This window comes from Phodopus roborovskii, unplaced genomic scaffold (assembly GCF_943737965.1).
Source record: "Phodopus roborovskii unplaced genomic scaffold, PHOROB, whole genome shotgun sequence".
Taxonomy (NCBI): Eukaryota; Metazoa; Chordata; class Mammalia; order Rodentia; family Cricetidae; genus Phodopus; species Phodopus roborovskii.
Window position 1 is genome coordinate 13,678,671 of NW_026126418.1, and position 25,543 is coordinate 13,704,213.

General features: G+C 44.3%; 1 protein-coding gene across 1 annotated transcript in view; it reads left to right on the forward strand.

Moving 5' to 3' along the window:
- The first annotated feature begins 4,519 nt into the window (after window positions 1-4,519).
- Window positions 4,520-25,543, forward strand: part of Accs (1-aminocyclopropane-1-carboxylate synthase homolog (inactive)) — a 31,244-nt gene continuing 10,220 nt past the window's right edge. Inside the window, exons 1-3 of the mRNA XM_051184123.1 lie at window positions 4,520-4,934; window positions 21,879-21,895; window positions 24,058-24,117. Coding sequence (XP_051040080.1) covers window positions 4,535-4,934; window positions 21,879-21,895; window positions 24,058-24,117 — 477 coding nt within the window. The 5' untranslated portion in view covers window positions 4,520-4,534. The remainder of the gene's footprint in view (window positions 4,935-21,878; window positions 21,896-24,057; window positions 24,118-25,543) is intronic.

The window sequence follows — 25,543 nt, forward strand, 5'->3', positions numbered from 1 at the left end:
AATCAATATAATATCAATATATTATCACATATAATATAAATTGAGTGTTAGACAGACATAACCAAGATCCCCTTGTGCCTTGGAACCAAAGAGCAGAGCAGCCTACAGCCCAGACCTCAGATTATTGCCATAGGGCATCCATTCATCCACCTACCCACCCACCCACCAACTCATTCAGCCATTTACTTACAAGGCACTAGCTTCCATTACCGTAATGAATCTTGAGACTATCGGCTTTGGAAAAAGAAGGAAAAAGGTTTATTTTCAATGCATAATTTTGAAGGTTTCAGTCCATGGTGGCAGGCCCTGTTAATAGTGGGCCAGTGACAAGCAGCATACCATACTGGGGAGCAGCTGGTGGAGAAAAAACAGAGACGAAGTTCCCTGCACACACACACACACACACACACACACACACACACACACACACACACACACGGCCAACCACACCACACCATCCAGGCCACTCTTCTTCAGGCCAAAAGCAATGAATGAAACAATCGAAGACATCCCTCCTTGTGCAGTTTATATTCTAGAGAGGGTGGCTGCAAAAAACAGCACACAGAAATGAATCAGGATTGTTCATTGTTTAGAAAAAAGTAATGCTACTTTATAAAATGGAAGGCGGTACGAGGCAGGAAAGCTGTTGTGTGGTGAGAGGAAGGGTGGGCTTTAGCAGTCTAGAGTCCTGGACCCCCCTCTCTGTAACTGACTTCTGTGTTTTTGAGACAGGGTCTCACTATGTAAACCAGGCTGCACTTGAACTCGAGGGCACCCAACTGCCTCTGTTTCCCAAGTGCTGGGATTTAGTTGTGTGCCCCCACACCCGGCTCATTTTAGTTTTAGTTTGAGAAACAGGGACTGGTCTGGGAGGATGGGCTACTTTGAGTCCACATCTGTTCCTGGGCTGTCACAGCTAGGTCGGGCATAGCTGCAAAGCCTTCAAACATCCTCGTCTGCCCTGCTGTGTCAGCACACATGCGTCTCTTATTCAGCCTGCACATCATCTGGGAGGTGGATCTCCTGATCTCTGACTTTAATAAGGAGAAAGGGGAGGCTCCTCAAAGCCACTCAAGCAGGAGGGCCTAGGCCCTGGGAGATGGTACCTGAGAGTCCCAGACATTCCTCACAGGCTTTCTTGTGCAGTAGTCCTCCTGTCCTGGTTAACTCCACTTTAGCCTGCCCTCATATGGCTTCCTCAGAAATGGGGAGGAACCATGGGCTCATTCGTGCTTTAAATAGGCCTCTCTTGCTCTGGTGACTCCCAATAGTTGGCAAGCACTCAATCCACCTGGTATCTTGCCTGTGTGCCCAGTCCCCAGCTCTAGCCTCCTCCAAAGAGCAGTGGTCCTCATGACTTGTGAACTCTTCAGGTGATGGTACTACTCTTTGGATTTGCTTCAGCCTGACACTCCACGGAGCCAGTTCGCTGTAATGATGCCAAGGTCATTTCAGGTAATGGGAAGCTACTGGAAAGAGTCTTCTAGAAGGGAAAAAATGGATCATATTACCCTTGAATGCTTAAAAGAGAGAGGGGAGGGGACTGGAGCAGACTGTCCCTGAGATGACCAGGGCACTTCCAGCAGGCATGAAGACTTTAGACTGCACAGAGATGAGTGAAAGGAGAAGAGCAGGTAAGCCTGCTGGGGCAATGCAAGCTCTGGAGAAGTGGAGGGACATTGGGCCACAGACCCCTAGAACTTAAAAGGCAATGGGGTTTATGGTCAGCTGACTCCAACCTAACATTGTAATACAATGTTATCTATAAGGTTGGGGCTTGAGAAATGGGCAGCCCATTCACAGAAGAAAAGCAACAGCTATCTCATAGTCTTTTATGCTTTATCTATGTCTTGGGTCACACCTGTGGCTGTGGTGGGGCATGGAAGGCACAACTACAGGTTGACATAGCCAGTACCTTCCGTGACAAATGCACCCTACTTGTGTGGTCTGGTAGGACCGATCCACTCCTTTGAGCCTCTGATTTCTCATCTATAAAGTGACTTATGGAACCAACTCAAAGGGTAGACCAGGAGAACTCTACACTCAGAGAACTTCTGAGCCTATTCCTGACTGGCTTTCCTTCCTGGCTTCCCACAGCAACCCCCTTTTCCACTTCATCTGCTCAAGACCGATTGGCCCTGAAACTCATGGAGGAGGGCTGTCCTGCAGCAGCAGCTTGTCTGATCCTGACTCTGATTTTAGCTGACATGGAAGATGAGTGTAGATTAGAAGGTAGGTGAGGGCAGGCTAGGGATACTGAAGTCCAAGTATAGCTGAGGAGTTTGGAGGAGGGAACCATGAACCCCAACACTAACAATTTAGGGCTAGGCTTTGCTATGTTTTGTCCTGTAGCATCATTTACAATAGATATTTCCTATAGAAAGAGTTTTGGTAGAGTTCCAAATTTCTAAGATCTGTAGTGACCTCAACCCATATTCACTTTCTTCTTACAAACCCATTTTCCAGGAGAATGTGTTTCTTTGTGGGTACACTCGGTGTGTGTGTATGCAGAAGGCAGAGGTTGATGCTAGGTGTCCTCCCAGATTGCTCTCCCCCTTATTTTCTTTTTAAATTGGATCTCTTATAGAAGTCGAAGCTTTGTTTTGGCTGGACTGGGTGGCCAGTGAGCACCTTGGATGTTGCAGAGTATGTTTAGTACTTTGGAGTGCTAATACAACGCACAAGGTGTTACACATGTGTGGGTAGGGTTGTCATTGTTTGGGAAAAGCTGCAATGGTGGAAGGGGCCTAGCCTAGTCTTTTGTGTGGACACAGTCTTAAAGACTGGCAGCTGGCAGCCCCGGGCCGTCTCATCCCCTGGGATCTGCTGGCTTAGTTTGTTTTGCTGGTTCTTTGAGGTATTAGGAAGGTATTTCTTGGTAATTTCTGGTATTCTGACAAGTTTCCAGAAGTGGTAGTCACATATTCACTAAGGATAGTCCTGGGGGCATGGTAGAAACATAGTCTTGGTTCTCACCCCAACACTCATCAAACCAATGTCCAGGCACTTGGCTTCACTATCTGAGGCCTCTATCACACACACCAGGTGGTTCAGATGGACAGAAAGCTTGAGAGGCTGCATCTTGGGCTAGGGAAACTGGAAATGAAAGCCAACAGCAGCCATCATGGCATTAATGGGAAACCATGTGAGATAGGATGGAGCGACTGTGTGTCTATCTGGTAGAACTGTCTTGGTGGAGGGTGGGGAAACAAGAAAAAAAGAAAGGCTCATGTCCTAAAATGGGTTGGCAACCCACTTTTCTAGAAAGGTCCAGATAATAACTAGTTATAGCTTTGGGGGCTGGAGAGAAGGCTCAGTAGTTTGAGAGCACTTGCTTCTCTTCCAGAGGGCCAGGTTTTGATTCTCAGCACTTGCAAGTCTGCTCACCGCAGTCTGTAGTTCCAGTTCCAGGATGTCTAATGCCCTCTTTTGGCCTCTATGGGCACTGCATACATGTGATACAACATACATGCAGGCAAAACACCTGTTTACATATGAAGACATACGATATTTCAAAGATCATTTAAGTAACTAGTTGAAACTCCAAAGACATTATGACCTCCATCACAACTATTGAACTCTGACATTTTCAACAAAAGCAATCACAATGAATCCATGACTAAACAAAATCAACCTGGCCTGGCTGTGTTCCAATAAAGTACTTCTTCACTTTTAAAAATTTATCTTTGAATGTGAGCAGATCTGTTCATGTGCTTGCACACGTGTATGTGCATGTGAAGGCTGGGATCTAGGTGTAGCTAGTCTTGATGGCCAGCAAGCTGTAGGGTTCTCTCCCCAGTGCTGGGATGACAGGTACATGCTGCCATACCCAGCTTTTTAACATGTTCAGGGGATTGAACTCAGGTCTTCGTATTTGTGCAGCAGGCACTTCACCAACTGACCCGTCTTCCCATTCTCCAATTACCTGTTACCTATAAAAACAGGTGAGAGGTCAGATTTGAGCCCCAGAAAATCATGTGCTGATCTGTTTCACTAGGATGATTTACTTGGTGCTGGAATCGGACAGAAAAAAAAAAAAAAAAAAAAAAAAAAACCTCCCTTCTCAATTAAAATCACATGAGACAGGCTGTGGTTGGAGCCAAGAATCTAAAAATGGCCAGCTCCCCCCTCTTCTCCTAGAGGGCCCTACTATGCTTTCTCAGGACACATTCTAATAGCATCTGAGTAGAATGCTCCAACAGCTGGGCCTGGGATACTTACCCATGCCATTTAGAGTCTAATCCCAGAACATAGAGGTAGGAGGAGCCAGTGATGAGCCTGAGAATCAGTTCTGCCCCCAACCATGCCAGGACCCCAGGGAAGGCTGTCTTATTTTCTGTGATCAGTCTCTCTCTCTCTCTCTCTCTCTCTCTCTCTCTCTCTCTCTCTCTCTCTCTCTCGGTTCCCACGAAGCTGCTGAGGCCCATACAAGTATGCAGAGTCAGAGTCACTGGCAAGGCATCTACCCCAAACCCCAGGGTCAGCTAGCAAAGAGGTCCTCCAGAAGGAAGGTCTTCATAACACTCATGGGAAGATGGTGAAGTTGAAGCAGGTCCTGATGGACCATTTCTTGCAACTGACTAGTCAGGAGGTTCAGGGCCTCTCACCAGAAGACCAGCAATGCACACAAGCCTCCCAGAACTTGGAAAAGAGAATGGGCCACATACTGTCCTGGATGGTCAACCTCTTATGGTCTGAGGCTGTAAAGAAACTACAGTTCAAAGGACCTCTCCCTCACTGGCACTCTACATGTGACACCAAAGCTGGGCAACAGACCTTGTCATCTTGGCAGCCAGACCAACCCGGTCCCTGGCTGGGTAGTTTTGAAGCTGCCTTTGCCGGCCATGTCCTGTCCAAACATGGTACTGCCATCAATGAATTTTGCCATGACAACTTCGAGAGCTATGAGGCCTATCAGAGAAAAAAATACCACAAAAAAAGATAACCCTTTGGTAAGATGTGGACACCCTTGAGAGCCCCAATCAGTGGAATTTACTGAGTCCTGTGCCAAGTACTGTATGCTCTCCACTCTTCATGATGCACTGACACTGTTGTCTTAGGAGAATGCTCACAGACATAAGCTGATCATGCCCCAGAAGCTGGAGAACTGGGGGTTCCTGAGTCCCTTCATCACTACCATCTTCTTTAATTTCAGCGTTTATTATATACAAGCAGTCACTGCACTCACACTGGTAAATGAGCGTGCTTTTATGAAATGAAACATAATGACAAGTGTAGGCAGCCTTGAGAGAAACGAGTGTTTATATTACTTCCAAGAGCATAGAAGGGATGCATACCCTTCTCAGGTGATCCTGAACTAGCCAGGAAATATGATGGTGTCTGTGGTCCTCCTAGAGGGGTGAGAAACATGTGTGGAAGCCAAAATGTGGGTTTAGTGTGGTTGGGAAGGAAGGCCCATGTGCCAGAACGGAGACAACGAGTACTGTGATTAGGCATATGGACACAGGTGGACAGGTATTAAAGTGTTCCCTTAAGGGCAGCAAGCAGCCAACAGAAGGGTTTTAGCCAAGGAGATTGACAGTAGCTCTCCATTCAGAGGGCAAAGGATGGCTGTAGTCATGCCTTCCCTTTCTGTTTGTTGTCTAAGTTTTCTATGGCCAGCCAGTGGCCATCTTTTTTTCTAGGGACTTCTATTATACTGACACTTCTATTATACTGGAAGGCCCTTCCATATGATAGCAGAGATGGATGCAGGTAGGGCTTGTGTCTGATAAGGCTCCTGACTCTGGGTATGGTGGGAGATGTTTTGCCTGTCATCCAGTTCATCTGTCTGACAGATTTTCAACTTTTCTTCTCTTCATTCTTTGACCAAATGGAATGTTTTTCTTGAGAGATAGGCAGTCCCCAGGAAAAAACGAGTTTTATGCCTGCCATTGAGGAAATCGGGGGCTGTTACATTGAGCACAATCCAACTACCCTGATTTGTCTCTTGGACTGGGGAGGGGACTTAATACCTGCACAACTTTAGTTTCTTGGGAAGTTTTCTGAAACTTAATGTTGCTCGACACTGATTTAACTGTCTTGTAACACACTGACATCTTCCCTTAAACTAATCTACAATGGCAATTTCTTGGCATGCTCAAAGGAGTCCATCTAAGATGGAGCAAGAGGACTGACCCAGATTCCTTCCACTTCAGGGCTCCATCCACCTTGGAACCTGAGAGAACAAGCTTTGCTTTGACCTGATAAAAGAAAGGGTAGGCCATGTTCTCAGCTTTGCTGAGACTTGACCCCTCTGGGCCCGGTTCCCAGTCTATCCTCTGCTTGTGGAAGGTCCAGGGGGATGATACAGATATTTGGGGGACAGCAGAGACACTGCTTCTAGTACAATACACCTGAACTCCTGGCCTGGCTGACTGTCCAGAGTTCTCCCCCTTCCTTCTCTCCCTCTCCCCCTTCTCTACCTCTCTCCCCTCTCTCCCTCTTTCCCCTTCTCCGCTTCCCCCCCTCCGCCCCTCTCTACCTCTCTCCATCTTTAGTTCAGGACTCAAGACTGCTCACTGTAGGGTGGGTCTTCCTATCTTAATTAATATAAATGGGGTAATCCCTCACTAGTGAGTCCAGAGGTTGGTCTCTTAGGTGGCTCCTGTGAAGTTCACAATACATTAATTACCACATCACCTGAGCTCTGGGACCCTACTCGGTTAAACCATCTTAGACTCTTAACTTCCATCTGTGAATTGGGGATGATGGTGCTGTGTCAGAGGGTTGTCAGGAAGTGAGGATGTGAGTGTGCTCAAAGCCCTCTGTGACTTCAATTTAGATCCTGGGTGGCAGCTGCTGACTGTCACTGATGTGAACATCTGGAAACTTTCCCTCTTCTTCCATTCTCTGCTTGATATTTAAAGGGTCAGATGCAATATCTCATGAGTCCTGTTCCCTCTTCTGTACCACCAGCCAGAGACAAGGGTTCCTTCTTGTGTGCCACCTCTTTGTACATTATAATGCCCCCTGGGAAGTGGAGGAAGCTACTGGGATGATGGGAGTCTATGATCTGTATCCAAAAGCAGAAAAGGGAGTGAGTTAAGATTACAGAGAGATCCAGGCCTGGTGGCACGTCAACCCCCCTTGTGGGATGCCCTGGTTACAGGCCTCTATTATCTACTCAAAGGCAACATTCCAGTGGATCATTAAGATACCCACTGTCCCTCTAGAGTCCTTACGAGAGATGTGTGTGGAGGTATGTGGATATTATCAGTTCAGACAGGATAGTGGGAAAACTACTCATAACAAAATGGCATCCAACGTGGGACACAAGGACTTCTACTTCAAACTTGACAAAAGCTTAAAAAATGAATTTAAAAACAAAACAAAACAAAACAAAAAACCTAAAAAACAAACAAGGCTTCTTGGTAACCGCATTTTTCACTGGTGGGCTCTGTTTTGCTAGAAACAAAGACTTGCATGACTCCATTAAGGGAGGTTTCCTGACTCAACATAAGCGACAGACAAAACAAAAAACAAAACACAAACAACAACAACAACAACAAAAAAAAAACCTGCACAGCTTTTAAGAAGCCCTGCTCACAATTAAATGATGTGTGTGAGAGCTGACAATGGCAGTAACCACATCTCTAAGCCAGCAGCATGCTGCTAAATGGTAACATAGACCAAGGTGATGAGCACAGCTCTCAGTGCTGATGGTGAATGTACCCCTGCCATCTTGGAAAGCAATGTTGTTTAACAGATAAAAGACTTGTGGCCAAAAAAAAAAAAAAAAAAAAAAGATAAAAATTTTGGTTAATAATAAAACACTGTTGACAAATAGAAAGGCAAAACAGGTAGAACTAGGAGACAAGGAGGATTCTGGGAGATACAGTAGAGGAGAGTCGAAATGTAGGACCAAGAGGAGTAAGATGTCTGGACCCTTTCTCCCGTAAATCCGAGACCACATACAAACACTTAGATTAATAAAATGTGTTAATATTTAAGACAGAGCTAGCCAATAAAAAACACTAGTAACTGGCCAATAGCTTTATATCTAATACAGCGTCTCTGTGTGTTATTTGGGGCTGAAGAGGCTACGAGACTAGGCTGGCAGGAAAACTCACAAAAATGTAGGCAACAGATAATCCAACTACACCAGAAACCTAGGGTGAAGCAGAACAAATATATTCACAATACCACTGCCAACAACAAACCTAAATCAAACAACCATCAACAATCAATGGTCCTTACTCACCCTCAACATTAATGGTCTTAACTCACCTATAAAAAGACACAGATTAACAGAATGGATACGAAGACAGAATCCATCCTTCTGCTGCATACAAGAAACACATCTTAGCTCCAAAGATAGACATTACCTCAGGGTAAAGGGTTGGGAAAAGATTTTCCAATCAAATGGAAATAAGCAAGCAGGCGTAGCTATCCTAATATCTAACAAGCTAGACTTCAAACCAAAACTAGTCAAAAGAGATGAAGACGGTCATTTCATATTCATCTCAGGAGAAATCCATCAACACAAAGTCTCAATTCTGAACATCTATGCCCCTAATACAAAGCCACCCACATTCGTAAAAGAAACACTACTAAAACTCAAAGCTCATATAAAACCTCACACACTTATAGTGGGAGACTTCAATACACCACTCTCAACACTAGACAGGACCACAAATCAGAAACTCAACAAAGAAACAAAAGAATTAACAGAAGTTATGTCTCAACTGGGGCTAACAGACATCTATAGAACATTCCATCCAAAGACAAAAGAATATACCTTCTTCTCTGCTCCACATGGAACCTTCTCTAAAATCGACCACATACTAGGAGACATAACAAACCTCAACAGATACAAGAGAATAGAAATAGTCCCCTGTATCTTATCGGACCACCATGCTTTAAAATTGGAATTCAACAACAATACAAATAGCAGAAAACCTGCAAACTCATGGAAACTTAACAATGTGCAATTGTACCACTCCTGGGTCAAAGAAGAAATAAAGAAAGAAATTAAAGACTTTCTAATATTCAACGAGAATGAGGATACAACATACCCGAACTTATGGGACACCTTGAAAGCAGTGCTACGAGGGAAGTTCATTGCACTAAGTGCCCATATGAAGAAAACAGAGGATAGTCACATAAATGAATTAACAGCGCAACTGAAAACCTTAGAACAGAGAGAAGCGAATTCACCCCGCAGGAGCAGACGCCAGGAAATAATCAACTTGAGGGCTGAAATCAACAAAATAGAAACCAGGAAAACAATACAAAAAATCAATGCAACAAAGAGTTGGTTTTTTGAGAAAATCAACAAGATTGATAAACCTTTATCCAAATTAACGAAAAAGCAGAGACAGAACATGCAAATTAACAAAATCAGAAACGAAATGGGGAACATAACAACAGACACAGAGGAAATCCAGACAATTTTCAGGTCATACTTCGAAAATCTGTATTCCACAAAAATTGAAAATTCAAAGGAAATGGACAAGTTTCTGGATAACTATCACTTACCAAAATTAAATCAAGAACAGACAAACAACTTAAATAGACCTATAACCCGAAATGAAATAGAAGCAGTCATCGAAAGCCTTCCAACGAAAAAAAAGTCCAGGGCCAGATGGATTCAGTGCAGAATTCTACCAGACATTCAAGGAAGAACTAATACCACTACTCCTCAAACTGTTCCACAAGATAGAAACAGAAGGTTTATTGCCAATCTCTTTTTATGAGGCCACAATAACTTTGGTACCCAAACCTCACAAAGACACAACTAAGAAAGAAAACTACAGACCAATATCCCTGATGAACATCGATGCAAAAATACTCAATAAAATAATGGCAAACCGAATTCAAAAATACATCAGAGAAATCATCCACCATGATCAAGTAGGCTTCATACCTGGATTGCAGGGATGGTTTAACATACGAAAATCTATCAACGTGATCCACCATATAAACAAACTGAAAAAGAAAAACCATATGATTATCTCCCTAGATGCAGAAAAAGCCTTCGATAAAATTCAACACCCTTTCATGATAAAGGTATTAGAGAGGTCAGGGATAACAGGAACATACCTAAACATAATAAGAGCAATATACAGCAAACCAACTGCCAACATCAAACTGAATGGAGAGAAACTTAAGCCAATTCCTCTAAAATCAGGAACAAGACAAGGCTGTCCTCTCTCTCCATATCTCTTCAATATCGTACTAGAAGTTCTAGCTAATGCTATAAGACAACAAAAGGAGATCAAGGGCATCCAAATTGGAAAGGAAGAAGTCAAACTGTCTCTATTTGCAGATGATATGATAGTTTACATAAGCGACCCAATAAACTCTACCAGGGAACTCCTACAGCTGATAAACACCTTCAGCAAACTAGCAGGATACAAGATAAACTCAAAAAAATCAGTAGCCCTATTTTTTTCAGACGACAAAGAGGCAGAGAAAGAAATCAGAGAAACATCACCCTTTACAATAGCCACAAGCAACATAAAGTATCTTGGTGTAACGCTTACCAAACAAGTAAAAGATCTATATAATAAGAACTTTGTGACTCTAAAGAAAGAAATTAAAGAAGATACCAGAAAATGGAAAGACCTCCCATGCTCTTGGATAGGTAGGATAAACATAGTAAAAATGGCAATCTTACCAAAAGCAATCTACAGATTCAATGCAATCCCCATTAAAATCCCACCACAATTCTTCACCGACCTTGAAAGGATAATAATCAACTTTATATGGAAAAACAAAAGACCCAGGATAGCCAAAACAACCCTATACAATAAAAGAACATCAGGAGGCATCACCATTCCTGACTTTAAGCTCTACTACAGAGCTATAGTGCTGAAAACAGCCTGGTATTGGCATAAAAATAGACAGGTAGACCAATGGAATCGAATTGAAAATCCTGATATTAATCCACGCACCTATGAACACCTGATTTTCGACAAAACAGCTAAAATTATACAATGGGGCAAAGACAGCATCTTCAACAAATGGTGCTGGCACAATTGGATGAGGGTGTGTAGAAGACTGCAGATAGACCCATGTCTGTCGCCATGCACAAAACTCAAGTCCAAATGGATCAAAGACCTCAACATCAATCCAGCCACATTGAACCTCTTAGAAGAGAAAGTAGGAGGTACCCTTGAACAAATTGGTATAGGAGACCGCTTCTTGAACATAACTCCAGGGGCACAGACACTGAAAGAAACAATTAATAAATGGGACCTCTTCAAACTTAGAAGCTTCTGTAAGGCAAAGGACACAGTTGACAAGACCAAACGGCAGCCCACTGACTGGGAAAAGATTTTCACTAATCCTATATCCGACAAAGGGCTGATCTCCAAAATATACAAAGAACTCAAGAAACTAGTCAACAAAACACCAAATAACCCTATTAAAAAATGGGGTACAGAACTGAAGAAAGAATTCTCAATGGAGGAAATCAAAAAGGCTGAAAGACACTTAAGAAAATGCTCCACATCCTTAGCTATCAGGGAAATGCAAATCAAAACAACTTTGAGATACCATCTTACCCCTGCCAGAATGGCTAAAATTAGAAACACCAGTGATGACTTATGTTGGAGAGGATGTGGAGAAAGTGGAACACTCCTCCACTGCTGGTGGGAGTGCAAACTCATACAGCCACTTTGGAGATCAGTATGGCGGTTCCTCAGGAAAATGGGAATTAGTTTACCACAGGACCCGGCAATCCCCCTCTTAGGCATATACCCAAAGGATTCACATCAATGCAACAAAGACATCTGTTCAACTATGTTCATAGCAGCACTATTTGTAATAGCAAGAACCTGGAAGCAACCTAGATGCCCTTCAATTGAAGAATGGTTAATGAAGATGTGGCACATCTACACAATGGAATACTACTCTGCAGAAAAAAATAATGGTATCTTGAAATTCGCAGGCAAGTGGATGGCACTTGAAGAAACCATCCTGAATGAGGTAACCCAGTCACAAAAAGAGGAACACAGTATGTACTCACTCATATATGGATTTTAGACCTAGATCAAATGATCACCAGCCTATAATTCACATCACCAGAGGAACTAGGATACAAGTTGTATTCTAAGAGATTCATATAAAGTCCCTCACAGAACTGGGAAGGGACAAGTCCCCCAGACCTCAGGTATAGTGGGGGAGGACAGCTAATGGAGAGAGAAGTAGGAGAAAATGAGAGGGAGGAGAGGAAGGCATGTGCGACCAGGAGGATTGAGCCTGGTTAGGAATGGAAAATAGGAAAGAGAGAGAGAGACAGAGACAGAGAGAGAGAACATAAAAGAGGGAGCCAATATTGGTTTGAAGATAAAGTTGAACACAAAGAAAGGTCGAGGGGAACTACAAGACTGCTCCCAACTAACAATCTCAGCTTCCGTGGAAAGGCTATCATAAATGCCCTTCCCGGAGAGTGAGATCAACAACTAACTTCTCCATGGAGTCCTCAACTAATGCCTGTTGAAAACAGGAGCAAACACCCATACATAAACACTGAGTCAAACTAGAACCCAGAAGCAGATGGAGAGGACAAGACCATGCGGTAGAAGTACATAGAGACAGCTTACCTGAACAAGGAGGAGCTAAGGGCCACTGGACTGATAGCTGGGAAGCCAACAGGGGTCTGACTCGGACCCCCCTGAATATGGGTCTCAGCCAGAAGGTCTGAGCAGCCTAGGAGACCTCAGACAGTGGAGCCAGGATGTATCCCTGGTGCACAAAAGGACTTTGCAAACATATCCCCCATGGAGGGATGACTGCCTTATTCTAGAGATAGGAGAGAAGCCCTAGTCCCTACTTCACAGGACCTGTCAGATCTACATGACCCCAACTGGATGGCATTCCCCTACATATTGTATTGTGGTGGGGGTTTGGGAGGGGAGGGTGTTTAGAGTGCATGGGAGAGGGTAGAGAGGGCAGAAGGGAGGGAAGGAGGGAGGGAGGGCTTGGGGGGAGGGAGGGAGTGAGGGAGAGGGAACTGGGATCGACATGTAAAATAATAAAAAAAAAAAAAAAAAAAAAACGCTTTGACTCCAAAATTTAAGTTGAAGAACAAGTTACTGGGGAAAAGTATTTCTATTTTTGTTTCCACAGAAAATGAAAAGATGTGGATTCCTTCCAGACTAATGTGGTTTGATCACACCAGACCGCCTGAAACAGAGTACAAGCTGATCCTACATTCCAAACAGCTGGACAGGACAGCCCTGCAGACTACAGCTAGGATATCTGAATCTTCTTCGAATCCCCCAAGACAGGGCCCCTTACCAGCAGGAAGTAGTTTGGAAAGAACGACGCCCAAATTCTCAAATATTGTGTATAAATGTTTGTTTTCATTTAATTGGACTTTGTTATATAAAATTAAATAAAAAATACTCTATATGCATAAAAAAAAAAAGAAACATACACAGTACCACACACAATGAATAGTACTTAGCCAAGAAAAAGCAGGTGGAGTAGAGTTTTGCTCACTGAGGTGGAAAGTTCTTCAGGATGCAATAGCTGTAAGGTACAGAGTAGGACATAAAAAAAAAAAAAAAATGTTGTTTCTATTGTGAGGGAGGGCCTCAACAGATTTGGAGGGGTAAAGAGAATTCCCTGGATTCCTTTTTAGATGGCTTTGTTTTATACTTAGTGTTTAATAAATGTCATCCTCTGTTCTCTCCAGTTCTTTATTTCTGGTTCACATTCCTTTTTGGAGATGATTTCTTTTTTTGTTCTAAGTTCTTTGGAGAGCTTGAATGTGAAGAATACTGTCTGGAGAGATCTGGGGTGGTGGCTGAACTTAAGTTCAAATCCTCAGCACCCCGAGTAAAAATCTGGCCATGGCTTGGAGTACCCATATCCTTAACACTGGGTGGCGGGGTACAGACTAGTGAACCACAATATCTTACTAGCAATTGAATCTAGCCGAAATGCATCTCAATGCAAGAAGGTTGAAAGCCTTTGAGGAAGATTCTCAAGATCCTGCTCTGACTTCTAACACATGTGGACATGTGGAAACACACAACACTCACAAACACTGGAGCATATACATACACATCTTCACACACATGGACACATATCTGCCCCTGTCTGGGGGCAGGCCTGTAAAGAAGGATGCTGGATGCTGTAAAGCTGGATGCTGAAGGAGCACTAAGTACTGGCTATGTCATCTTTATAAGCTTACATCCTCCACTCTTGTGAGTGGCTGAAGGGTTAGGGTGTCTTGTTGGTGTTTTTGTTTTTGTTTTTTTTTTTGTTGTTGTTGTTTTTTTTTTTTTTTTTGCATCCAAATGCCAGAGATCTTTCCAAAACGCTTTAGGGTGAATCTTGGAATCTTAGTTTGTTCAGGTGGCTATAATAAAAATATCAGAAAAGTGAATCCTTATAAAGAATGGAAATGTTTCTCACAGTTCCAGAAACTGCAAAGTCCAAGGTCAAGAAGCTGATAATTATCTGGTGGGCACATCTTATTTCTCCCTGTGACATCCCATGACTGGAGAGCTGGGGCTGCTTCTTTCATGACCTGACCATTTCCCAAGGGTCCCATCTGCTACTGCGATTATGTTAGGGGATGAGGATTTCACACATGAATTGCAGGGTTTGGGAGCACAAACCCCAGTTTTCAGAACTGACACTTCCTACTGCTCAATTGTACCCACCTGGGTTTCTGTGACACCCTTGCCTGTCAGGGGCTGTGAAATGCACAAAACGTGGAGGATGGAAAACCCTCTAGTACATGTTGATAGTTTTGACCAATCACGTAGACTTTTGACTCTTCCTTGGAACAGGCTTGCCCACTTATTTTTCTCTTTATCTGTGGTTCTAAATATGGTCAAGTTGGTTATCAAAATTATCACAGGAAGCAGTTCAATTAAGTCCTGATTCTTCAAGGTTATACTAGTGTGTGCCTGTAATCCTAGTACTCCAGAGGCTGAGGCAGAGCAAGAATTTGTTGGAAGAGCCTAGGATAATGGAAACACTCTCAGGAACTTCATAGAGGAAGACAGCAGTCTCACTGGGTCCAGTTAACCTAACATTCAGATGGTGGCACTGGTGAGGTATCTCAGTGAGTAAAGGCTCCTGCTGCCTGAGTTTGATCCCCAAGCCCCACATGGTGGAAGGGGAGAACTTACTTTTATAGGCCATCCTTGAACTTCCAAATGCAGATAGTGACATATGCACAAAATAAAATGCAATAAAAAACATTGAAGTTCTGGACATTTAACTTTCTTGTTAACATTTGGTGTTTACTTTTTTCATTGCTATGACAAAATACCTTAGAAAGGCGATCTGAGAGCAGAAAGGCCAGGCGTGGTGGCATATAGTGGCATATGCCTGCAATCCCCCAAGGCAGAATGAACACTACAGGTTTGAGGCCAGCCTGGATTATGTTGGAAATTCCAGCCAGCCAAGATTGCATAGTGATACAGCAAGACACTGTCTCAAAAGACTCAGAGGGGTGGTGCTGATTTGGGCTCACGGCTTTGATGATTAATCTTGATCGACTAGATTTGGAGTCAATTATGAGGCAAGTGAGCTTTTCCTGATTGGGTTAATAAAAGTGGGAAGATCCACTTCCAGTGTCCAACCTCGGCTCAACTTCAGGTCCTGAGGTGGGGAAAGGGCACTGGCACACAAAAAACTTCAGACCACTGAGTAGATTGCACTGAAGTGGCCTCTGAATAGCTCTAGCTGTCTTTATTTATACTTAGAGTTTTCTAACCAGGGTTACATGAACAGATTTACTATTGGCTCCTGTTTTTTTTTTTTTTTTATCTTTAAGAAATACACCACAATTTAAGGAATATATCGTGACCATTATGACAACTGCTATTGTCCCCCTTTATGCTCCCCCAATATACCTTCCCACCCCCTGCATAACCTTGTTCTAGACATAGATTTCAGCATTTTTGCAGGCTTCAGAAAATATTGAGCCAGACACATCCTGCTCTCTCACTGCACTAATGTCACCTGGCAGCTACTTTCAGTTACAAAGTTAAAAAATAATAGACATGGGCACAATGCTCTAAGGACAAGGATATTCAAACCCAGACAATTCTTTTATGTCTGCAAGATGTGTTTTTATACAGTTCCCTTTTCCACAAGAGGGCCCCATGTCTCAGTCTCTCTGTAAAAGGCAGACCTTGGTAAAGCAATCTTTTCCTATCTCACTATACCATACTTCTCCCACCAATATACACATTTATGTATGGTAAAGATGGATCTATCCATCTCACATTTGCATTGCACTTTTCCCTCTCAGAGCATAACAGATCCTACAAATGATTCTGTGCCTGGTGTCCAGGGAACCTACTCTCAACAGTTGGCACTATTTGTATCTCGGAGGCTTTATCCCTATTCTGTGTATGCATGCCCTACTACCCTTTCCAGAATTGTGAGACATGGTTAATGTGCCTACTGTTATTTTTTTTCATATGAACCTAACTGTCTCTATTGGATCAGAAAAGTTCTCAGGAGTAGGAATTGTAGCCCGTAATCCCAGATAAGAGTTTTGAGAAGCATTAGCCCCCAGTGGCATCTTAGGGGGGATTTTCTAGGGAAAATTACAGCTGTTGCATGTGTGACTGACAAAACTAAAAACCACCCAAAGAATCACCAATACAATGAGAGAGAAAAGAGCCTGGAAGCTGCAAGAATTTTGCAAATTCCTACGCTGTCCTGTGGGTTACTGGTCCTTGCCTAGTGAGAGTCTGTTTCCACAGGTGGCTTGCCTGAGGAAACCCACTGGACAGGTAGTCATATGCTGATCCGAGACTAGGCTGCCCCACTCCCAACAATCTCCCCTCAATGTGGGGGTGTGCAGAGGGAAGAGCTTTTGCCCCATTTGCCTGTTTGCCTCTGTGCCTCACTAGTGAGTTTGCTTGATTTTCAAGCCATCTGCCCTGCTGCTGGCTCTGCTACTGTTGTTGCTGCCACCTTTCACTAACATCAAAGCCAAATTTCCTTAGCCTTCCCATGTGGACTAAAGATCAGTGGCTCTCCCAGAATTCCAGGCCTTCCATATTAGGGTTCTGTAGAGGGACGGAACTAATAGAATACATATTTCATTATAGATTCATATATACTTATATAAAATGATTTATTAGAGTGGCTTATAGGCTGTGCTTCAACCAGTCCAATAATGGATGTCTCTTGATGGAAAGTCTGAGAATCCAATGGCTGTCCAGTTCACGAGGCTGAATGTCTCAGCTTCAGTATACCTCAGAATTCCCAGGAAATAGGCTCTAATGCCAGGGAAGGCGGGCCTCAGCAGCAGTATATATGAGCTTCCAGGGAGACGAGAATGGGGGCAAGCAGGCAAAAGCAAAGTTTTCTTTGCTATAGAGGCTGTCATAAGATCCTACTTCAAATGGTTCAATTGACTAAAAATTCCTCACAAATGTTCCCAGCTGCTTGGGTTTAGTTAATTCCAAATGTAGTCAAGTTGTCAGCCAAGAATAGCCATTGCAAGTCAGTTTGACACACAATTATATCTTATGTTTAATTTTCAAGTGAAAACAAAAATAAGAGCATGACTACACCTAACATAACTATCCCACATACAAAAGCAAACACATTATATTTTAAATCAAGCGGCAATATCCATTGAGGGGCATTCTTTTAGTATCTCATGACTTAAATATGGTAATCACTGATATTATCTTAATTGATGTTACATTACATGAAAAAGAAATAGGTGAAAAGAAACAAATACCTGTACAAACCTGTTCTTAACAAAATATGGCAGCAACATTCATGTCAATCAAAATCCTCATTGCAGCAAGTGGTATTTATGATTACCTTCCTCTACTACCATTTCTGTATTTCCTCCACCTTCATGGAGCACCTCAACAGGTCTTGGTTCTTTTCTTCATTCCTGATGGGTCTGTGCCCTCTGTCATCCTGCCTGGATTAGGCTGCTGTAGTTTCCCATTGACTTTAATGAGGACATGGTAGCCTCACAAGACACCCTAAAGAACTGTTTTAGGGTTTCCACTGCTGTGAAGTGACACTATGATCATGGAAAATATTATAAAACATTTAATTGGAGCTGGCTTATAGTTTCAGAGGTTTAGTCCATTATTTTCATGGTGGTGTACAGGTAGACATGGTGCTGGAGAAGGAGCTGAGAGTTCTACACCTTAATTCACAGGCAGTAGAGGCAACTGTGTGCCACAATGAGTGTAGCTTGAGCATAGGAAATCTCAAAGCCTGCCCCACACCGCAACACACTTCCTCCAACAAGGCCACACATACTCCAACAAAACCATACCTCCTAACAAGAGCCACTCCCTTTGGGGGCCATTTTCTTTCAAACCATTAGAAAGATCTCCAGATATAATCTTTTTTCCCTCCATTGTGGAGAAGCAATCCAATTCCTCATGGTAATCTGGATCAATCACCTAGCCTAACACTTGTTTCTTTCTTAGCCTGTTGGCTTAAGGACATCAGAAGCTCAGAGTGGCCAGGAAGAAGTTTGAGATTCCAGGTCAATGTTTGTTGTATCTCCAGGCAGGAGTGTTCCCCCATCTGACACTAAAACTTCTGGGCCAACAGAACTCAAGGTTTTGGAAACAGGAAGCAACAATTTTCCTAGTGGAAATCAGTCACTAGAGATGATAGTGAGTGGAACCATTCCTCTTTCTACTCCTTGATTCCTGTGAATCCTGACTATGGAAGAAACCTTATACTCTATATTAGACGATGATTACTTCTGTCTTAGTTACTGTCCTATTGCTGTGATGAAACACCATAACCAAGACAACTTATAAAAGGAAGCATTTAATTAGGGGCTTGCTCACAGTTTCAGAGTGTTGTCTACTACCAGTATGGTAGGGGGTGTGAAGGCAGGCAGGCAGGCAGGCAGGCAGGCAGGCAGGCAGGCAGGCAGGCTTGGTGCTAGAGCAGTAGCTAAGAGCTTACATCCTGATCCTCAGGCAGCAGGCAGAGAAAGAGACTGGGCCTGGTGGCATGGGCTTTTGAAACCTCAAAGGTCACCCCCCCAGTGTCACACTTCCTAATCCTTAAAAATATTCTAACAACTAGGGAACAGATATTCAAATATATGAGTCTATGGAGGTTATTGTCATTCAAACCACACACCTTCATGACAGAAACTCCTGAGGTATCTTGTCACCTGAGCATTCACTGCTTCTCAGTGTCCCCTGTATGAATCTAGCTGTTGTTGAACTACCTAAGGCTCGACTGTGTTCCTGATCTAATTTGAGAAGCTAATAGATGATTGTATTATACTTGTATAAATACATTATTTATCAGTCTAAGCCTCACGATCTGTGCTAGACAAGAGGTTGTTTCCTTGCATAAATAATAGGTGGAGACGTTGGATTTGGTATTTATACTCAACAAACCTTTGGGAGGCCCACAATGAAAACTACTCATTTTTGACTTCTTGTTGTCTGCTTGCTTGTACTGGGTATTGAACTTTTCCTTTTGTCTCCTCATACCTCTAAAAATCTATTTTGTATAAACTGGAATTCAAAGAAGCCCCCCCACCCCTTTGAGGGCTTTTCATTCCCGTGTGTGCCATGTGATTATACATGTCGATAACTTTCTATTTTTCTTTTGTAAATCTTTTTTTCCCTCCAAGTAATTATTTTCGGGGGTTGAGGGAAGCCTGTGCAAATGGGTGGCGGGGAGATCACGTGCACAGGTGACACTCAGGAGGAATGATGTTTTAAGAGGATACCTTCCTTTTTTAAAATTAATTAATTTATTTTTTATTTTCCTTAACCGGGAAGAAACTTCCATGATCACATGGCTCTAACCAAGGATTTCCAAAATGCTAGGGATCTGAGCTCAGGCCAATGAGAGAAGAAACGGAGAGGACATGGTCTTGTCTTGGCCAAGATCTCTATCCCTCTGTCCCTACTCCTTCTCCTAGTTCAGACTCCTGTTTCTAGAGGAGTTGAAGCCCAGAGCTTCCAAACCTGCACTCTGGAGGGAGGGCGCAGGCTCCTTCCCCTACATCCTCTTCTGGTCGCCAGGGGGCAGGCTGGCCCAGCGATCCGGAAGTCGGGCCCAGAGGATATCGCGCGCCAAACCCGAAAGCTGAAGCCCAAAGTAGGTGCGATCCCTTCCCTTTGTGAACCAAAGGAGCCGGCTTGGCTGCCCAGTGCTCTTGACTGATACAGGTTTTGGGTCTGGAAGTCCTGAGTGCAGTCACACAGGCTCTGAGAGCCAGGAAAACGCGGGCGGGCCTTGCAGACCACACTTTGCCTTGGTTGCAAGCACTGGGCTGGCTAGATCGCTAGGCGGGATTGAGTCCCCCCCCCCCCCCCACTGCCTTTCGTTCCTGCTGGGTTCTGGCTGCGCCCACCCAAGCCCCGGCAGGGCTGTTGTGGAGCTGTGTGTTTCCCCGAAGTCCCGCTACTTTGAGGAGGCCCCGAGATTTACAAAGCAAAATTGACAGCGTGGCAGTTTCTGGGTCCCCATTTATCATCAGCCATCCTTTCCATCAAGTAAGACTTGTACCTGAAGACAGGGAAATCGAGAGCATTTGTGATAGAGTGACTCATATTTCAGTGACTCATTTGGCCACCAGCCAGGATTTGGTATAAGTACTTTGTCGCTCTCAGATCCTCACGGTTGCCTTTTGAGGTGGGTATTGGTCCCACCAGAGCATAAGTGAGGCACGAATGAGGGCTGCTTAGGAAGCTCCTATGTTGTTGGCAGCTAGGAGACCCTCCTCTGGGGCTCTTGCCTCCTTTGTGGTGGAGTTGGGAGTGCATTTGTGACCCCCTACTATCCCCTCCCACTGGTTCCCACCAGTTCCAGATCATCTGTCACACAAGAGATCCAGCACCAGGGCAGTGATCTGCTTGGAAAATAGCCTGGTGTTTTGAAATTGAGGTAAGTAAGGGTAGGGAAAGATTGTTGGTGACCCCGAAGCTGCAGAATGAGAAACAGATGCAGAAATGGAGCAAGCTAATGCTACAGTAGATTAAAGTTATTTATATGTAGCAAGCATAGTGTGGTATCCATAGATCCTTAATAGATTTATTTGTTGAAGTGTTTAACTTGATAGGAACAAGGGGGATGAGCAGACAAACTTTCAAAAAAGAGGGAGATATCTGTGTGGAGGTCACTTTAGTCTCAGCTCCTCTGGAGGCTGAGAAAGGAAATCACTTGTGCCCAAGAGTTCAAGGCGACCTCAGGGTGTTGGGGGGGGGGGGAGGGGGGAAGACTGGGTAACCAGCCCTGGTTATAAAGTGTCCAGTCATTAAAATCTTTTCTTGCCTTGTAGTCATGAAGACCTGAATTTTATCCCCAGAACCCACATAAAAATAGCCAGATATGCACTCTCATAATCCCAGAGATGGGGAGGTGAAGACAGGCAAGTTTCTGGGCTTTACTGGCTAGCCAGTCTAACCCAGTCTGCAAACACCAGGCTTAGGGAGAGACCCTGTCTCAGAAGAACATGGTGGAAAATTCCCAGAACAATACCAGAGGCTGTTCTTGAGCCTACATATAGAAAGACAGGCAGACAGACAGACAGACAGACAAACAGACACACACATACACACACACACACACACACACACACACACACACACACACACACACACAAAAAGGATGAGCAGAAGCCCTTCACCAGGCCTGTACATTTGTGTTTTGGTAGATGTTCTCTCTTCCTCAGAGGGAATCCACGGCATCTACTACACCTTCAGACTCAACCTCTGCTCGGGACATGGACAGTGGCCATGGTGATGTTCTGCAAGGAGAATGCCTCAGAAAGCCAGACCGGAAACAGCCCAGACTCTATGGAGTGGGTGACCCCATGGCCATGTTTTCCTCTGACAGCTCCTGCCTGTCCTCTAGAGGAAGAGTCATCAAATGGTTCTGGGACTCAGCTGAGGAGGGCTACAGAACCTACCACATGGATGAGTATGATGAGGACAAGAACCCCAGTGTGAGTGAAGACCCCTTCCCACTGGGACCCAAGAGCAAACTAGCGGCAGGGCATCCAGCACCCAGCTTGCTCTTGTCAGGTTGGAGTTATGATGCTCTAGCTTCAAGAGGGCTGTAATGTTGCCTCTGTAGGCCGTTCATTTCTGAGATGGGCTGGTAATGTCTGCTGTGTAGGCAGGTCATCTCTGAGATGGGCTGGTAATGTCTGCTGTGTAGACATGAGACTAGGATTGTGAAATTAATGTTTGTCATATAGGATGCTTGATAAATACATATAGGATGCTATTATTATTAATATCATCTGTCATGATGACCATACTCTATTATACATAATAATTTGGCAAAGAACTGTACAATAACCCTTATTAATAGTTTTAATCTGTTGAGCATCCACCAGGTATCAGCAACTATTCTAGGTACTGGTGTCATAACAGTGAGCAAAAGTCAAACCTTTCTGTATGTATTTATATTTTAGTTGAGATAGATAGATGAAAAATACATATAACATTTATTGTTAGGCACTATGGAGAAAGTGAAGGCAGCATGAGGTGGACAGATGATGATGGTCTGCTGAGAAATGCTGCTGTTTGACATAGGATGTCATTGAAGGCTATTTTAATTGGGTGACATTAGAACAGAGGCTTGAAGAAAAAAGTGAGAGATTGTGTTAATTATCCATTGCTGTAACAAATCACCCCAAATCTCAACAACTTACCTAGCAAACATTTTCCAGTTGCTGGAGTTGAGGACCAGTACTTTCTGTTGCATTACCCTGAAGCTGGTGCTGTGATCGCATCTGAAAGCTTGTCTGGGTGGTGGGACTTGGACAGGTGAGAGGTTCCATCTCCAAACTCACTTCTGTGGCTCCTGGTGGCCACCTGTACCTCTCCACATGGACTTTTTCCTGGAACTGCCTCAGATATGGCATCTAACTCCCTGTGGAGCAGATGACGCAAGACGAACGAGAGATCATGAGAACCTAAGATGGATGCTACACACTTTTATGACCCAACCTTAGAAGTGACATCCCATCATTTTTGCATGTTCTTTCTATCAGGAGCAGTTGGCAGACTCAGTCTCTTACCCAGGGTGCCAGGGTAGAGGCTACCAGGAGCTGTGCAGCAGAGAGAATAACTAGTACAAAGGCCCCAGGTGGGAACTATGCCTGATCAGATCAAGGGTCAGCAAAGGAACCAGTGGTAAAGCCAGACTGGTGGGTGATGTGGTCAGAAAGGCTATGGGTGTTGTAGGGCCTCATGGGACATGGTGACAGTTCTTTCTGTAGACAGGGGTAGGTAGAAAGTATTCAGGAGAAGAGCATCATGCATGATGCAATTTCAGGTTTTTTTTTTTTAAGACATCTTGGACTTCCATATGGAAACCCGGTGGCAGGTGAGGGAGTGGACAAGCTAGGAGGTAGGAGCTATGGCAGTGATCTGGGCAGGAATCTGGACTTACACTAGGCTCTCAGCAGTGGGGCATAGCAAGTGGCTGACTGAATGTGCTGTGACTGTAGGGCTGTAGGATTTGGAGATGGGATGGCTGTGTCTGGAGGAAACAGAGCATTGCCTTTTATTTGTCGAACTCTCAGCTTGTTCAAGTTTAATTGATTTGTCTTTTCTGCTTCTTTCACTCGCCACATAAGGCAGGGATCAGGAGTCTGTGTCTCCTGTTAGGATTAACACCTTCTGGGTTAATGTCCCAAAACAGGTTATGCCCTGTTAGCTGGACCTCCTAGGGAATAATTTACACTGACATGGGGGAGGGGGTCTCCTGAGCACCTCACCCTTGTTTTTGGTCCTAACAGAGTGTGATTTATAGTATGCAGCTCCTTTCATTCTATAATAATGTTTCTGGAATTTGCCCCCAGGGAGCTAGAGCTCATCCCCGTGCAGTGGAGCAGAAATTGAGTGGTTTTCTAAGGGCAGGGGAGTGGTGGAAAGAGATGTGGGACCCCAAGACTCAAAGAGTGCTTCCTGCGGGGCTTGTGGGAAAGCTTAGACAGTGTTGGAAATGGGAGGTGGGATTTTGGAGCCCAGTGAGGAAAGACAGAGAGAGTGGTAGGAGGGTGGATTGGTGCCCACTTTGCCGACTGTGGCTTCCCCAGGCTCTTTGTTGGCATTCCTTTGTCCTGCTCACCCTGCCTCTCCACTTTGTCTGCAGGGCATCATTAACTTGGGCACCAGTGAGAACAAACTCTGCTTTGACCTTCTGTCTAGGCGGGTGAGTACTAGGGCTGCAACCACCAGGGGCTTCTTGAATCCTTTGCCACAGTAGCTTGCTGCATGCCTCAGGGGTCCCCACCAGTAAGAGCTGGGAGACATGGATTCCAAGTTTGCCTTGAGACTAACTCCACTTCCCCTCCACTCCCTTCCCCTCCTCTCCTCTCTCCTTCCTCTCCTCTCCTCTCTTTTCCTTTCCTCCCCTTCTCTCCCTTCCATCCTCTCCCCTCCTGTTCCCTCCCCCACTCTCTTTTTCTCTCCCCTCCCTTCCCCTTTCCTTTCCCTCCCCTCCTCTTCCTTCCTTTTCTCTTCCCTCCTGTCAATTATTTTTTTCTTCACTGGGGATTGAACCTAGCACTTACACAGTCTAGGCAAGCTAAACCACCTTACCTTTTTATTCTAAGTCAAGGTCTAAGTCGCTCAGGCTGATGTTGAATTATTCTGCCAGATGGGCCTTGGATTTATAATTCTCCTACCTTAGCCTCAGGTGTGGCTGGGATTACAGGCTGCACCATCAAGCCTGGCTTCTATGGCTGTTTCTAATCCAGTTTGTAAAATTCCTTAAAATTTCATCAGATTTCTGTTTAAAATATATTTTATGTATATGGGTGTTTTGCTTGCATACGTGTGTGCGCCAGGTACATGCCCAGTGCCTGCTAAGGCCAGAAGAAGGAGTCTGGCACTCTGGAACTATAGTTACAGATGGTTGTGAGCTACCATGTAGGGGCTGGGGATTGAACCCAGTACCCAAGAAGCTGAGTCAGGAGGAGTGCTGTGAGTCTAGGGCCGTCTTGGGCTTCAGTGTAAGTGCCAAGAGAACCAGGGCTACATGGCAAGAGCATGTCTCAATTCTCCAAAAGTAAAAATAACTAAAATTGATTTCAGTAATATTTCAATATATCTAAAATATGACCATTTCAGCTGGTAATAAATACATAATTATTGGCCTCTATTAATACTTACTTTTATGAGTCTTACAGTTCAGACTAGTGACCTAGTAAGTGGTGTGTAGCCACCAATATCATTGGCTTTGATGTTGAACCTGTTATAGGGTGCAACAGGAGGGAGAGAAATGTCTGGACCCAGGCTTAGAGAAGTAGATGGTTCCAATTTTTCTGGTTCCCTTGCCCAAGGACACTGGTAATGGCTCTCTTTGACCTTATAGCCATGATGCTCCAGTGTCACTAATCAAGTACCTGCCTATTCAAGGGATGGTGTAAAATTTGCTGCCGTATACAGAGGGTGAGGTTGAGCAGGACCTGCAGGAGACAGTGTCCTGCGTCCCCTCTAAAGTTGGAGCTAAGGCCAAGTTCACACCAGCCAGCTCTGGAGCCTCCTCTGACCTCTGGGAAAATGGAGCAGTGTGCCCTCCCCACCCCGAGCCAGAGTCGGAAGTTCTGGATACGGTTTTAGCCCTGCCACTTGCT